The sequence below is a fragment of the Marmota monax genome, unplaced genomic scaffold (assembly GCF_021218885.2).
Source record: "Marmota monax isolate L192 unplaced genomic scaffold, Marmota_monax_Labrador192_F-V1.1 WCK01_AAM20220418_F8-fsc00035, whole genome shotgun sequence".
NCBI classification, from domain to species: domain Eukaryota; kingdom Metazoa; phylum Chordata; class Mammalia; order Rodentia; family Sciuridae; genus Marmota; species Marmota monax.
In genome coordinates, this window is record NW_026691961.1 from 10,378,622 (window position 1) to 10,395,486 (window position 16,865).

Consider the following 16,865-nt stretch of genomic DNA (forward strand, 5'->3'; position numbering starts at 1 on the left):
CATCTTTAAAGCAAACTGGAGGGTGGAGCTGAGCCAACAACAAAATGGAACAGAACATTTGTCTTGTGTCCCGGGTCTTGCTTTCCCCATGTAACTTGCTATGTCCAGTGCTCCAGTTTTTGCCAAGTACTCACAAATATAAGGGGTACGTTTACTGCTCACCTCTCCCAGGCTAGTGTTCAATGAGCTAAAAGTGCTATGGTGAACTGCAGGTGGCCTGCAAAAGCACACTTCAGACTCTCCCAAAGTCCCAACTGCCCAGGTAGGCACCAAGAACAGAGGGAAAGTGCTTGGACAAAGAACTTCCCTTTAAAAGACTGGAAAAAACTTAAGTGTTGTAAGCTCCCCAAAAGCCATCAACATTTATACAATTTTGTTTTGGCAATAGCCAAGAAAAAATTTTAAAACAGTGAGAATAAAGAGGACTCTACATTGCTAGAGTCTAAAACACACTCTAGAGTTCTTTGAGTAAATCCAGAAACAGACACGTGTGCACATGAAACCAGCATCTGATAAAGATGGTGCTCCAACCTGGGGAATGGCAGGCATCTCTGACTGCTTTTTACCTGAAATACAAAAATAACTCCAGATGGAATAAAGTACGTAAAGCATACTAAAATGCATAAAAGGAGTATCTTTAGAATATGAGGATAAAAAAAATTTCTTAACACAGGCATACAAGAATAAAGATTAAAAAGGGTAAAAACTGAGAAAAATTTTGTTGCTATTCTCATACACAAACAGTCTTTAAGAGATTAAAAAAATCAAACTATCCTACTAGAAAGCTGGGCAAAGAAGATGCACAAATACTTCATAAAATATAAAGAAACAACAAGCACAAAAACATCTCCTCCTTGCTGCTGAGACAATACAGAGGAAGAACAGTCTTTTCAACTGGTGGCCCTGGGTCCTACTCCCAGCACCCCCACACACAAAGAAAAGAAAGGAAAAGGAGCCCACTGCAGTGGTGCATGCCCGTAACCCCAGAAGCTCCGCAGGCTGAGACAGGAGGATCACAAGTTCAAAGCCAGCCTAAAGCAAGGCACTAGGCAACTCAGTGAGACCCTGTCTCTAAATAAAATACAAAACAGGGCTGGGGATGTGACTCATTCACTGGTCAAGTGAGCTGCCACTTCACGCTCACCAGGATGGCTATAATAAAAGAGACAGATGTTTAACAACAATAGCGACTGTGGGAGAGAATGTGGAGAAGGTTAAACACTCATGCACTGCAGGTGGGAATATACAACTGTGTACAGAACTACCATATAATCTCATAATTCCACTCAAAGAGAATTAATAAGACATGTTTGCACTTTAATTTGTTGAAAGGAAAAAAAAGAGCAAACATTCATAGCATCCTTATTTATAAGTCAAAAAATGCAAACCAGTCAAATGCTTATCAACTGTTGAAAAGATAAAATGTGGTATAACTAAAATGGAATATTATTCAACCATCAAAAGCAAATACTGACAAATGACACAACATGAATTTTTAAAAACAGTATTTTCATGGAAAGAAGTCACAAAAGACCATTTGTTGTTATGATTCCATTTCTATTAAATAATAGGGGCAGAAAGTAGGTTTGTGGTTGGCTAGAGCTGGGGTTCAAGAGAACCAGGGAGTGACTGCAAGTAGTGCAGAGGTTCCTTCTGGGGTGATGAAAACTATACTATACAAGTGACTGTGAAAATGACTACACAATGCCATTTGAGCACTTTAAAAGAAGGAATTGTATGATACATGATCTACATCTCAATGAAACTGCTGTGAAAAGTTCTACTTCACTAGTTATCAAAGAAGTGAAATAAAATGCTGAGCTATTTTCCACCTATCAGTATGGCCAACATCCCCCCCCCAACACACACACACAAAAACAATCAGTGGCCTAGTTAATGAGGGTACAGAGAAATGGTAATCTCAAGTACTGGTGAAACTGCAACTGGTATGCCTTTGGAAAAGAATGTATCACAAGGAAAAATGTGCATTTCTTTTGATCCAGTAGTTCTACTTCTTATAATAGATGATTAGAGAAGTAACTATACCAGGGTGTGCTAAAATGTCCATGCAAAAATGAATATCACACCCTGACTAAATACTGGAAAAACTTATCGTCTATCAAATTAAACAGATCTATAGTAAGGATCTACAGTGAAATAATATGCAGCCATAAAGAGTAAGGCAGAACTCAAATGACCCCGGTTTTATAAAGTCATGTAGATGGAAGAATGGCATGCCTAAACTCCTGGCAGACAAACAAAACAAAACAAAAAAACAACAACAAAACGGGTGGTAATACAAAACAGCTATTTTTGTTTTGGGAGGTACTAGGAATTAAACTCAGGGCCCACCGAGTTACATTCCCAACCCTTTACATTTTTTACTCTGAGGGGGTTTTGCTAAGCTGCCAAGGCTGGCCTCGAACATAACTGTGATGCTTCTGGCCTTAGCCTCTCAGCAGCTGAAACTTCATGTAGGTGCCACCATACTTGGAAAAATAACCATTATTTAAGACAACAAATAATAACAGCATTATTTTTAAGCCTTAACAAAAAGTTACTAATTATATTTTAAGTAATTAAAATATATTAAGTCAAAAAAGATTTCAGAACAGTACTATAAAGTAATTCAGTTTTTTTCTTACTGACTTTATTTTTTTAATATTTATTTTTAGTTGTAGTTGGGACACAATATCTTTATTTTATTTATTTATTTTTATGTGGTGCTGAGGATTGAACTCAGCACATGCGAGCGCTCTACTGCTGAGACACAATCCCATCCCTCCTTACTGACTTTATTTGAACTGGTTCTTAGGAAAACCTCAGTAAAGCTCTCTGCTGGTTATATCATGGGGGAGGGTCTTTCACAGTTTACTTTTTAATAATTCTGCATTGTGGAACCCAAAAGTATTCCGCTTTGAGGGAAAATCCTTAAATCAAAAGAACCAGTAGAAAATTATCAAGAATATAAAAAAATAAAACTGTACAGGTACTAGAAGACAATTAAGATGAATATTCTGTAATGTAAAGGTCGTAAAGGTCTTAGTCATGAAATGTAAAGTACCGAAAATTTACTACTGGTCCCCAACCATCATGAGTAAAGCGTTTGTGTGTGTGTGTGTGTGTGGGGGGGGTGCTGGGTATCAAACCCCAGGACTCCTGCATGCTAGGCAAGTGCTCTACCACTGAGGTACATCTCCAGTGAAACTCTTTTTTTTTTTTTTTTTTTTTAAGAGAGAGAGAGATAGAGATAGAAAGGGAGGGAGGGAGGGGGAGAGAATTTTTTAATATTTATTTTTTAGTTTTTGGCGGACACAACATCTTTGTATGTGGTGCTGAGGATCGAACCCGGGCTGCACGCATGCCAGGCGAGCGCGCTACCGCTTGAGCCACATCCCCAGCCCTCCAGTGAAACTCTTAAAAACACAAGTCCCCTCCCTCCCACATCTGCCAAGGGGCCACAGCCATTTCTATTTGTTGAAGTTCCACAGGGGATGTATTATTATTTTGATTGATGTTTTACCAAATTTTCCAAAATTAACATGTATGTACCTTTACAGTGAGAATAAAACAAAAGATTTAAGAGGAAAAAAGTCCAAGGCCAATTATCATACAGCAGAGCACAGTTCCCTAAAGGGAAAGTATGAGGCCAGACTACGTAAAAACTCATGCTCGTTATGACTAAACCCACTGGGAGCAAACAGGACAAAGGTAAAGACTGATAAACCAGGGGAAAGACCTGAAACACACAAGACCATACAAACAGTACTGCAAAAAGTACTCTTTTCCTCTTGGCCCATCTTCATTTCTCAAGTACCCTGTGCCAGGCTCTGGGTTCCAGGCCCAGCAAGCAGTGCTCAGTTAGGGGCTGCCCCTCCCAAAGCACTCAGGACCAGTCCCAGAGCCCCCATGCTGAACCTTTCTGCTCCCCTCCTCAACATAGGGTTGACTATCTTGCTAAAGAGTTCTGAGCAAATCTAACAGGATAGAAACTAAGCGATTTAAATAAGTAATGACCATGTCTCTAAACATAGCACTTTAATTCTACTAGTACTAAAAAAAAAAATCAAAAATCAAAATAAGATGACATCATTTTCTCCTACCAAGAACAAGGTGAGAGCCCCCAGATTTGGGAGGATGGTATGATGTAAGCAACCTGATACATGGCTCTTGTTGAAAGGCAATATAATAGCATCTATCCAAAGCATTAAAATACACATACTAGGTATTTCATGCATGAGAATCAGTTCATGCCAAATTCATAAACACAGAAGAAGGAGGTCAGTAATGGCCAGGGAGTAAAGCTGGCTAAACATTCTGAACCACTGAAGAACCGCTTGTGAACAAAAGCTCACCAACCCTCAGGCTTCAAGGTGCAGCCCACTCACCTACCCTGGTCTTCTTCACTCAACTTAACCACATGCTCTTTGCCTGGGTTGCTTGTCACCATAATTTACTAGTCCCAACATCAGTCACATCCCATCCATCAGACCACATGTAAGGGCAAACACTCACTTGCCCTTGCATTCATTAAATTTTAGATTTCAATATGCATTTTTACAAGGATCGTTACTTACATAGCTTTGTATAACTAGTCCCAACTGTTTCTCCCATATACCTTGTATTCTACCCTAAGGAAATAGAGATGTGCACCAAGAATGAGCATAATAAAGTTTATTCTGGCATTCCTCATTAAAAAAATGTTATTTTCCAGTAAGTGCCCAAGTATACATTATAATGCCTTCAAAGCACCCTGTGCTCCAAACACTGAGAAGAGAGACCAAAAAAGAACAGTAAGAAATGCACTACCTCCTTCCAGAGCAGCCCTCGAGACCCAGCCAGCCCCCACCTTCACATCCCAGTGAGGTCCCAGAGCCATGCTTCTTGGATACTCCCTCCCTGACTATCTGGAATGTGTGACCCTCCATAACCTCCATTTAGTATTAGAAAATGACACCAACATCACCAGGTAGGACAAGACAGCTCTGCAGTATTGCCTTTCTGATTCCCCCAGAAGGACCCTGCAACAGCTGACTATGCAAGCTCTGGAATCACAAAATAGAATGTTCCCCATAAGAGCACACCGCTACCAGTGTAGGAAGAAGGATGATCATGCTGAGATGATGAAGATCAACTGGTAAGAAATGGAACACAGCTATTCATTCAAATGGATGGAATAAGTTCTTGAGTTTCTGTATTCTTGATTGGTGTTTACTGATTTTTTTTTAAAATAACATTATCTTAAATTTTAAGATCTCAATTCAATAGGGAAATAACTTAAAATGAGCAAGTGGGACCAGGATCATTTCTAGGTAAATCTTCCAGCTCAAAAAAGTTGGAAAGAAAACAGAATGGCCACAGCAAAGTTGAGGCAAGTAGTTCTGCTACTCCCTTTACCTGTCCCATGGTCACAGCCTCCAGAACTGGAGAGCAGGTCTACCCAGGAAGGGTTCACACAAATGAAAATCAGACAATGCTCAATCTAGTCCCATGGGGACAAGGTGATGGACCAAGCCAAATGGCAGGTCTCAACTCAGTTACAGGGTCTTATCAGGCAACAGTCATTTGCCTACAACCAGTTTAAGGATTACCAATTGACTAAAAATTTATAAAGAAACAGTCTTCAGGAATATTGACTATAGACTGGCTTCAAGAGGATCAACCTGGCTCAGAACACTTCAGACACTGAGGCACTGTGTGGACATGGCTGGCTATGACTGTCCTCATCCTGCATCATCACACTTACCATCTACTAAGTCCTAACGATCACTAATTTCTCAGAAATGCCTGGTAAACACCTCTTCTGCTTGCTGCTAACAGACAGGCAGACATTGTGGTACTAGTTCTAAGTAAGTACAGAGCACATCTCCTTTAGTCTTTTTAATTTCTTTGTGTGTTTGTGTGTGTGTGTGTGTGTGTTTTAGATGGACACCATGCCTTTAATTATTTACTTACTTACTTATTTATTTATATGTGGTGCTGAGGATCAAACTCAGTGCCTCACAAGTGCAAGGCAAGTGCTTTACCACTGGGCCCCAGCCCTAGTCCTCCTTTAAAGAAATGTCTGACCAGGTCTCTACTTTTTATGAAGTGAAAGAGCTATATGTATCTGTGGGCACAATTTATGCTTCCAATGAGGAGGTTTTGTTGAAGAAAGGGCTATCCTAAGCAGACTCTGGACTCTACAATCATTCCTAGTATTACAGGAGCCTTGTGGATAACAAAATCTACTGATGCTCAAGACCCTCACATAAAGTGGTCTGTCCACTTATAACCTAGGCATAGCCTCCTGAATTCTCTAAATCATCTCTACATTACTTTAATACCTAATAGAAGGAAAGTTTGACATAAATAGTTCTTATACCACATTGTTTATAGAATAATGTATGTGTTACTTAGAAACTAATTTCCATCTGAGGTTGGCTGAGTCCACAGATGCAAAACCTACAGACACAGAAGGTTGACTGTATTTATGGTACACAGAATGTTCCTATACCACAGGACTGCCTAATTTCCCCCAATTTAGTTTCCTATTATATGCCACAAGCCACATACTATAATTTGTACTTAGACTATGTTTCCCAGCTGATATTTATTGCCAGAACAAATGAGGATAAGTCCAAACAGAAAAAAAGGATTTACACTAAGCTACTGTTAAGAATTTTAGACCAAAGGTTATTCTTTGAAGGTCCTGCATACTTATTTTCTCAGCAATTTTCATGATACAGGTGGAGCCAGTATGACAGAAGAAATAGATATAAATTCTTAAAAATACACAAACATTTAAATTATTAACAATTATGGTCAAAGGCTTCATTCAAATATTTCCCCACATTATCCAATTTGATCAGTGAGACACATTCACAATTGCAGTGTGGCTTTACACAGAGCTGCTGTCACGGGAAGGTGGCAACACAACTACTGCCTGGTCACCCCGGGAGAACTCTGCAAGCACCCTCCCTAGTGGACAGAGGCAAACATTAGACAAGCAGCAGTCTTCAGATTTTCACATAAAGAATGGTGAACTTTAGCATCTGTGGGAAAAAATCTACACCATGAAATGAGCCCACTGAAGACAAGGACAAAGAGAGTCCTGGCCTTTCATGCAGTTTCACCTTGATCCCCCAGTCATTAGAGACTAGACCCAAGGGAAAGGCAACGATGAGAACATGATGAACGTAGCTGGCAGGGGGGATGGTGAAGGCTTTTGAAGTATTAAGGTTAAGGAGGACACCAAGACCCACAAGGTAAGCTCACTCTGTAGCACACAGGAGGCCACTTGGCCACTGACATTTCACACACAGTGGCTCTCGTGAGCTTTGTTCTACATCAGAATCACCAGAGGGGCTATTTTAAAGTGCAGATTCCAGTGAAAGGACTACAGATCATCTACTTGAGAATTATGTAAATTACATCATTGGGAAATAAGAACCATAAACTGAGAAACTGAATAAGAAAAAACCTGAAGTTTCACAGAGTGGCCACAAAAAACTGAGATATTCCTAACTTTCCTCCTGAAAGATTCTGAGTCAGAGGACGAGGTGAGGCCCAGGAACCACTGACATACAAAAGACAGCTACAGCTGTGTGAACCACCTGAGCAAAGCCTGTTGCCTATGGTTTGCCACTCAAATGCTGCCAATGTCACTGCCCCAGCCAGGTTATTCCAGCAGGACAGAAAAGACACTCCACAACCTTCAACTGCCTGAACAGTCTGCCACCAGCCACACTTTCCTGTTTAGAGACGTCAGTCAGCAGCTGCCAGAGGCCTTTGTCTAAAACCTCCACGTCAATACTCTGACACACAATCAAAAAAACCTATAACTCTGCTTTCATGAACATTTTTGCATTTTTTTAAAATTTGAATCCAGTGGCACTGAGCTACATCCCCAGCCCTTATTTTTATTTATTTGTTTGTCTGTTTGTTTATTTATTTATTTTGAGATGGGATCTGGCTAAGTTGCTGAGACTGGCCCCAAAGCTGTGATCCTCCTGTCTCAGCCTCCTGAACTGCTGGGATCACAGGTGTTTCCCACCACAGTTTTAAACAAGCAGCACACCTGATGAATCATCACATGATGTCGTTTAAATTTTTCTTTAAAAAGTCCACACAGGAACTCCATATCAGAAATAACTCCGTGGGAAACCATATGGGGAAACCTGGAGACAAGGCCCCTCTGGTCACAAAATGTTCTCGGTCGGGGCTGGGGATGTGGTTCAAGCGGTAGCGCGCTCGCCTGGCATGTGCGCAGCCGGGTTCGATCCTCAGCACCACATACAAACAAAGATGTTGTGTCCGCCAATAACTAAAAAAATAAATATTAAAAAATTCTCTGTCTCTCTCTAAAAAAAAAAAAAAAAAACTTAAAAAAACAAAGTATTGGGGCTGGGGATGTGGCTCAAGCGGTAGCGCACTTGTCTGGCATGCGTGCGGCCCGGGTTCGATCCTCAGCACCACATACAAAGATGTTGTGTCCACCGATAACTAAAAAAAATATATAAATATTAAAATTCTCTCTCTCTCTCTCTTTTAAAAAAAAAACAAAGTATTTAAAAAAAAAAATGTTCTCGGTCAAAGGTGAGTCCCACTTCCAAAGAGCACTCTGTGGAAGTGGCAGAAAGTCCAAGCTGAAGCTTAGATAGGACAAAGTCACCAAGAGTCAAGTGGCACCTCTTCCAAAAGAACTGCTCTTAAATGGCCTGTTCATCCCTGCCTGCTTGTAGGGCTTGAGTTCCCAGCATGCACTTCCTGCTCAAAGACAGGTCTGGCACACCTCAAACTCAACCTAAAAGGGTGACTCAGCCTCTCCCCCACAAAGCCTGCTCCTCTTCCTTTGTCAAAAAAATTTAATTTCTAAATTCTTACATCTACTTATGCTATCCTAATAAACTGTAAGCTTGTTTAATAATTATGTCACTCTATTAATTCAATTTATGAACAAGTCAAACCGCATGCATTCTGCATGTCATTAAATCGAAGACTTGACTAGGTCTAATACACACAGACTTCAGAGATGTACATCTGCAGAAAAGTAAGCAAAAAAAGGTGCACCTAAGAGTTATGAAATAATATATGGATATTTTTAACAAACCTCTAAATCTATATAAAGTAAGAGACTTCAAATAGAACGGCCAAAGATAAGAGCCACAATGAGATGCATCTGAAAATTTAAGAAAATATACATTTCCTTTTCTTTTTTTTTTTTTTTGGTAGTTGGGATTAAACCCAGGGACACTTCATCATTGAGCCACATCCCCAGTCCTTTTTTTATTTTGAGACAGTCTCACTAAGTTGCTTAGGGCCTTGCTAAGTTGTTGAGGCTGGCTTTGTACTCACGACCCTCCTGCCTCAGCCTCCCAAGCTGCTGGGATTATAGGCATGCATCACTGTGCCTGGCTACTCACAGCTTCTGAAGCATGACTTTCCTTTTGAGAAAGTCCTCAAGAATGATGCTATTTCCAAGAGAGGAACTAACCCTTTCAGTGCTCTTGGCAACACAGCCTACGGGAAAGGAGGCTGGGAGTGTCAGGGGTGGCCACAGAGGCTGTTGGTCCCCAGGTCTCTGTGCATGTAGATTGCATCTCTCAATGGCAGACTGTGCTCCCCACAGATCAACCTTCACTCTCTAATGACGCCATCTGCCCTTATCTTACTCAGCCTCTCAGCAGCTACCATTTCCTGCAGCCTAGAGGTCTTCTCTTAGCTGTGGTGACTTACTCCCGTACTATCCCCTTTGCTGGCTATTCCTTCATGTCCTCCCTAGCCAGGCTGTCTAGTGCTCTCCCTGGGTCATATTATTCACCCTAGAGTTGTGAGTGCACTGTGTGCTTTGTGAGCACTGCTGACTCCCAGAAGGCCAGTGTTTGCTCTACTTGTATGCCTACCTGCTTTCTCCACCTCTTGGGAATCCATTAGTATCCCCAAAGGCACTAATCCCTCTGTCCTCTCCACCAGCTCCGTAAAAGACTTTTCACTATGTCTCCCATACAGCTACCCAAATGGCAAACCTCAGCTAGTCTCCCATACCCCCAGTGCATCCAACCACATCTAGGCCAGTAGCTCCTCCAGCCTTTGGCAGTGCACTCCATCCTCAACCTCTCCAGCTGGCAGCCAGAAAAGGCTCTGAAGGGTATTAAGACTGCAGATCATTTCCCTGCAAGCCAAGGTCTCTCCTTCTATCCAAGAGCCCTCTGGCTGGCTCCTACTTGGCCCTGAGCTTCATATATCCCTTTTCCCCTCCCCAAGAGTCATCTTTCCCATGCACTAGACTTCTGACACTTTCTACAAGCCAATGCACTCCTGGTGCCCTGGGGCCTCTGTGACATCAAATGCCCCTTTCTCGGTGCAGCCTTCTCTGAGGGCTCCATGTAAGGTGGCTCCTGTGTTAGTTTCAACCACTGCATGCTATGCAAACTTTGGTGCAGTTTTCGGCCGGGTTTCTGTTCTCGCGACTAAAAGGCTCAGGGGTCACTCCAGTTGAACTGGGCTAACTGGGCTGCACGAAATAACCACACAAGAGACACAAATACCTTTTTCTTGGGGGTCGCTGTGACGGCTCCTCTGACCTTATGGGTTCACAGGAAGAGAGAGAGCGAGAGCACACACTGACCCCTTTTATTGAGGAAAAGCTATTCAAATGAGGCAAGGGGTCAGGTTTCAGGGGACTGAGTCTATCTTCATGATGTCCACTGTCAGCAGGTTGACTGACACCTGGGTAGGCCACACCCAAGGGCACAGTAAGAGAAGGGGACACACACAAGGCACTTCCATAGAAGATTCTATCATAAACAGGGCAAGGGGTTATATTACAAAGGAACAGGTGAGCGTAGCTTCACCCATGGGGCTGTAGCAAGACACATCCATGCAGGAGACACCAACCCTGGAACCCAAGAAGGGTGGGGAAATCTCTGCCATATTTCTGTGACTGAGCGCCTCAGCACCCAGCCAGGGAGTGTGACTCAGTCCCGTGTAAGGTTGGTCTCCCACAGTTTTCTACTTATTTTCTGTCACGACTGCAGTCCTAATTTCACGAAAGAGGAGCATACCCTGCAACATTCACACCTGTATTCTGGATGCCCACACCAGTACTCGGGCACATAGAAGGACCCCCAAAATGGGACAAATTAACAGAAAGACCCCATCCCTTCCCTTTCTTAACACCACTCAGCAAAGGTGGAATCCTGTAGAAACCCAAAAGACAGAAAAGCAAGAGCTCCTAGGTCAATGACCATGTAACTTAAATTATTCCATCAGAGCCTGACCTGGTACAACGTAATTTGGCATCAAAGTTCATACCTAAACTGGTACCAAATCTAGTCAAATTCCAAAGGTTACCCAAAACATGAAAAGAAGTACAAGTGAGTTCAAGGCTTATTTTCCTTTTTTTCATTGAACAGACCTAGTTTTTCTGTAACCACTTTTCTGCATAATGCAAAAATCTGTGGATTTCAAGAGGCCAGATATAATGGAGAAAATCTGAGGAAGATCACAAAACAAAATGGAGGAACTGCAAACAAGCCGAGTAAGCACAGGCAAGGGGGGCATTCCCAGGGGACCCAGGGCTTCTGAAGCATGACATCCAGACTTAATTAAAAAGAGCTTTACAGCTGGGTTTGGTGGCACATGCCTGTAATCCCAGCAGTTTGGGAGGCTGAGACAGGAGGATCAGGAGTTCAAAGCCAGCCTCAGCAACAGGGAGGCGTTCAGCAACTCGGGGAGACCCTGTTTCTAAATAAAATACAAAATATGGCTAGGGGATGTGGCTCAGTGGTTGAGTGACCCTGAGTTCAATTCCTGGTACAAAAAAAAAAAGAGCTTCACACATAGAAAGCTATATAGTCTTGAACAAACCAAACTCCCTCAAACTTAATGTCCTCATCTATAAAATGGGGCCTGTAATGATGCCTCTCACGAGGCCACTGCAGGAATAAGGTTAATCAGAGGGCATGAACACTTAAAAAGATGCCAGGCAAACCATGTGTGCTCATGTCCAACCTCCCTGCCAGCCACTCCGGTTCCTACCTCCAGCAGGGCACTGAAGGCCACACTGGGATCATGCTGCCTCCCAGGCGTGAGGGAGCTCATCCTATCCCGGAGCCTCCAAAATAAAGGGTCCAGGCCAACAGCAGAAGTAGTCACTCAATTTTGCCCTTTGAGGACATCTATGGTAGATCTCTCTCCTTAAGTCCACATGGGCTTTTGTGGGAAAGTGGCCCCCAAGCAAGCAGCACAATTCCCGTGGACAAGAATGCTTCCTCAGTTTACCATGATCCTGGGAAGCCCAAGAGAGAGAAAGGGGAAGATGAGAAGAGAGTAAGGGAGGGAAATGGTTAGACTCCAAAAGACAGACCAAAGAATGAGACTTCACTGTTACTGCTTCCCCCAATCACTCTCCACAGTAGGAGTTCCAAATGGTGGGTGTGTGCGCACGTGTATGTGAGCACACAAGACTGTGCCCCTAGGGAACTTATGTCAATATCTGGACACATTTCTGATTGCTACAAATGGAGTAGGGAGAGAGGGCCATGGGCATCTATCTCATGGGAAGTGACCAGAGACGCTGTTAAATATCCCCAAGGGTCCAAGAGGCCCTGTAACAGAGAACTGAGAGTCCCCAGGGCAGAGAGGCCCTGCAGCCCTAGTACAGGAAGGAAAGAAGCCTCTGTCCACTATCTTGATGAGCAGACCACAGCCAGCAGATTCAGTCCTACAAAGCAGTAGCCCAGGCTGGCAGAGTAGAGGGATTGTATTAGTCAGGTGTAGGTAAAGAAGAGAGGGTGAAGTGGGGCCAGCAGCCAGATTTTTTTTTCTCCCCTGTGGTGCTTGAACCCCAGGACTAGCACATGGGAGGAAAGCACTCTAGTAGTGAGCTACATTCCCAACCTCAAACAGAATTTTAAAGGAGAAAGGAAAGCTAGGCACAGTGGCCCATATCTGTAATCCCAGCTACTCAATAAACTGAGGCAAGAAAATCATGAGTTTGAGGCCAGTCTGGGTAACTTAAGGAGAAGACCCTGTCTCAAAATTAAAAATCAGGGCTGGGGCTGTAGCTCAGTGGTGGAGTACTTGCCTAGCATGTGTGAAGCACTGGGTTTGATTCTCAGCACCGCATAAAAATAAACAAACAAAATAAAGATATTGTGTTCATCTACAGCTAAAAATATGTTTTTTAAATTAAAAATTAAAAGGCCTGGGCTCAGTAGTAAAGTGCCCCTGGGTTTGATCCCCAGAACTGAGGCAGGGGTAGGGCAGATGACAAATGTTTTTGAACATAATCCTCTGGCTTTCTTCTAAGACTTCCCAAATTGCTACTGCAGAAATATGTGAGTGGCAAGCTTAGAAGGTCTGACCACTGGCAATAAGCCCAGGAAAGAAGACAGTTGTCTGTTCAGGGCTTGACCAATCACCAAACACAAATCAGATGTTCAACAGTTGGGGTGTACACAGTGAGGATGGACCACAGTAGGCATTGCTTCCTCCATGATCTGAATTAACAAAGATTTTACTTTGCGGTGCAAAAAGAGGTATTTTCCCACTAATATCTTGATTAGTTAGGTTAGAGGGTTCGTGGACAGTTCCTGTTTTATAGGGAGAATGAAGATGTGAAATCATCCATCAACTCAGGCACAAGACCTGTCTTATCAACAAAACGAAGTCGTTGGAAGACAAATGTCATTTGTTTGACCATAACACAAATTGATGGACTTTTACTGATAGCTTCAAATCACTAACAAATAGCAAGCTAACAAAAAGCCAGTGTTGCTGATTCTGGTGATTCTGTAAAGAAAGTAAAGTAATTCACTTATGTATATTTTTTCATAAACAAAGGAAGTCTGTGAGGAGTGGCTATCCCTCCTGCTGTCAGCTCATCACAGAAAATGTAAAGATCACTTAGAGAGTAACTTAATCATAAGAAATATGGGTTATCTTCCTATCACCCACTTAACACACTGTCGGTGCAATAAAATCCATATGCCAAAGCACCCACACCAAGTCCCACAGCACTGAGCACCAAGGGCACCTTACCATATTTGGCACATTGGTGACTGAAGTATTCTTGATGTCTGTAGGGAAGGTAGGCAAACTATTGACCATGCTCTGTTTGCTGGATAATTGGGGGTTCACTCCAGTGGCTCCCATTTGCTGCCCTCCAGGTTGACTGAAAGGCTGTCCAAATGGACTTGTGTTACCAGTCATTCCCATCTGAAACAAAAACAGGTAAGATCAACTGTCACAATGCAAACATACATTAAAGGAAGGGCCTCAGAAATGTTCACTTGATCCAATGATGGAAAAATTGTTTATTTCCTATGAAATCCTCATTTCAATTACAAACTAAAGGCTCATTATCAGAGTCCACAATCAGGATTATAAACACAGCAAGTTGCTCAAAGCTATCACTTCAGGGAGAAGGCTAATGAAGAAGCTTCAAACAGTTATGTCCCATCCTAAACACTATCCCAAAAGAGGCAGGACTTTTCTCCCTCACTCTCAGCCATATTCCTCCTTCCCAGATATGTATCCTTCCAGAATCTCAGGGAGTTGATTCAGATGTGAACTAAGTGTTCATTAGTTCAAAATGCAAAGTAGAAATATTGGTAATGAAATGATATCTTGGATTTGCCTTAAAATGATCCAGCAAGGTAGCTGGTGGCAGCAAGAGGGGCATGCATGCAAGGGTTGGTAACTGCCAAATATACTAAGTAGACAGGACTACGTCGTCCCCTCTAATAGTATACATGCTGGAAATTTCCCCTAATAAATCTTTTTTAAAAAAATTAAAGCAAACCAGGCATGGATACACATCTATAATCCTTTGGAGGCTGAGGCAGGAGGATCACAAGTTTGAGGCTAGCCTCATCAACTTAATAAAATCCTGTCTCGGAAAGGGGGGTATGGCCGAGGATATAGCTCAGTGATAGAGCAACTGCCTAGTATGCATGATCCCTGGATTCCATCCTCACTACTACGAAAGAAAAAAGTGAAATAAAACTAAATATATGGTAGATTAGGCAAGAGTGGGAAGGAGGAATTCTCAGCTACGCCTCCAGGAGACCAACCACAGACCCAGGTCAGTTTCCTCAGGTCACATAAGTTCCAGCCTCCTTAGGTACATTAGGAATCCCCAACACATTACCCTGATGCTTTCTTGTCCCCTTGGGGAGGAACAAAGACTAATCATTAAGAAGCTGGATGTCTGAGCTACTTGCCTTTGTTTTCTCACAAGCTGTCCAACACTTGCTCTACATTTCTAGCATCCTGGTCTGTTTGATGTCTGGACAGGAAAGAACCCCAGGAGTGAGTTTCCATCCAAGAACTCACCACCAGCCTCACATGGTGACTACATACCAGCACATCCACTCTGGGTAATTTAGATCCCTCTGGGAATTTCCATCTCCTTATCTGCAAAGTGAGTGTCTGAACAAGACAAGCCATGTTATTTCTTTCAGCTCTAAAAATCTACACTGCTAACAAACCAACGTGAAACACCGCTAACTCCAAATGTCCCCTTTCTGCTGAAATAGGTCTACACACAGAACCAAACACACAGCACCAAAAGTACTTCAACCAAAAAGATATTGCTCTATGCATTCTTATGCACAGGTGGCTTCCCTCTACCCTGAGCCCTCAGAGTTGGCATTTCTCACCTTTCTGAAAGTGATATCTTTCTAGCTACCACTTTTGCTCTATGTGTTCTATGTGAGTAAAATGAAACATAAATCCTTCACCACGCTCATCAATGAGCCTCAACCTTCAGCTCAGGAGAGTTCATCAATGTGAAACTATAGTGAGCAAATTCTCAGCTAGGTTCTGTCAAGTGTTATCTGAAACTCAGACTGAAGCAGTAAATGTATTTTCAGAAAGTACTGTGCTAAATTCTAGTTAGCAAGTTCTTAAAGGCCCAGAATTTGAAAACGTTAACAAACATTATACAGTTAAACTTTTCTAATTCCTCAATTTGTCTACTTTGGACCACTTATATCAGAATACACGACCTCAGTCACCCTCCTCAACTTGTCCTCCTTGTCAACAGCATTCACCAAGGTTCTGCTGTGAGCCAAGCCCAGTGCTGAGCACCAGGAGACAGCTTTCTTACTCACCATGGAGCTTGTCCCTTATACCACAAATTTGGCAAACAAGAAATCAATGTCATTTGGATGTTTCTGATTAATTAGGATTTGACTAGCATCAAGCAACCAATGTGGCTGGCAGGTGGTACATGGTGAAGGGTCTTTCTACTCACACCAAATGCCTCTTCAGTGAAGAAAGGGAAACCGAGCAGCTGGGGTTATAGGCATATGCCACTGCACCCAGCATGTCTGACCTGTTTTGAAGATCCACTTCTAAAACTTTGCATTTCTGACAGCATTCCAATGATCATTTTGACAAAGTAAAGAAAATGGGATGGGTATATCTGGTCAGTAGGGTAATACCACCTGGTCAGACTATGCAGTACTTGCTACATGGTCAATTTCAAAGAGAAACCTTGTGTTTGGAAGCACTATAATAGATTTCTTTAGGAAATTTCTCTGCATCTTTTCTCCTTGGACATCAGATAGGATATAAACTGCTTCCACATAGTTAGAATTTTTAAAAGGTTAAATGCCCCAGCAAAAGTCAAAGGTCACATATGGCATATAAGAAACGTCCACCTCACAGAGGTTCAACCTGAGCCATGACAAAAGCAAACAAACCTAGTGTCTGGCCCCAGACTTTCCTTAGTCAGCTCAGGGTCAGTAAACAACAAGGCCAAAGAGGCCACAGTCCTCCAAAGGCCCACTGATCACCTTCAAGCAGGCTATCCTTGACTCACCCCAAAATGTCTCCAGGGAAAGTCAGGAAGAACTCAGGGCCACACTCCAGTC

At 42.5% G+C, this 16,865-nt stretch overlaps 1 protein-coding gene across 2 annotated transcripts in view; it reads right to left on the reverse strand.

Annotated features, from left to right (window-relative positions):
* Crebbp (CREB binding protein) overlaps positions 1-16,865 on the reverse strand; it is a 134,179-nt gene that overhangs the window by 63,852 nt on the left and 53,462 nt on the right. The window contains exon 3 of one of the 2 annotated variants that reach the window (XM_046444143.2): positions 14,026-14,202. The exons of the other annotated variant lie outside the window; for it this stretch is intronic. Within the exon in view, the coding sequence (XP_046300099.1) occupies positions 14,026-14,202 (177 nt within the window). The remainder of the gene's footprint in view (positions 1-14,025; positions 14,203-16,865) is intronic. 2 annotated transcript variants of the gene reach the window in all.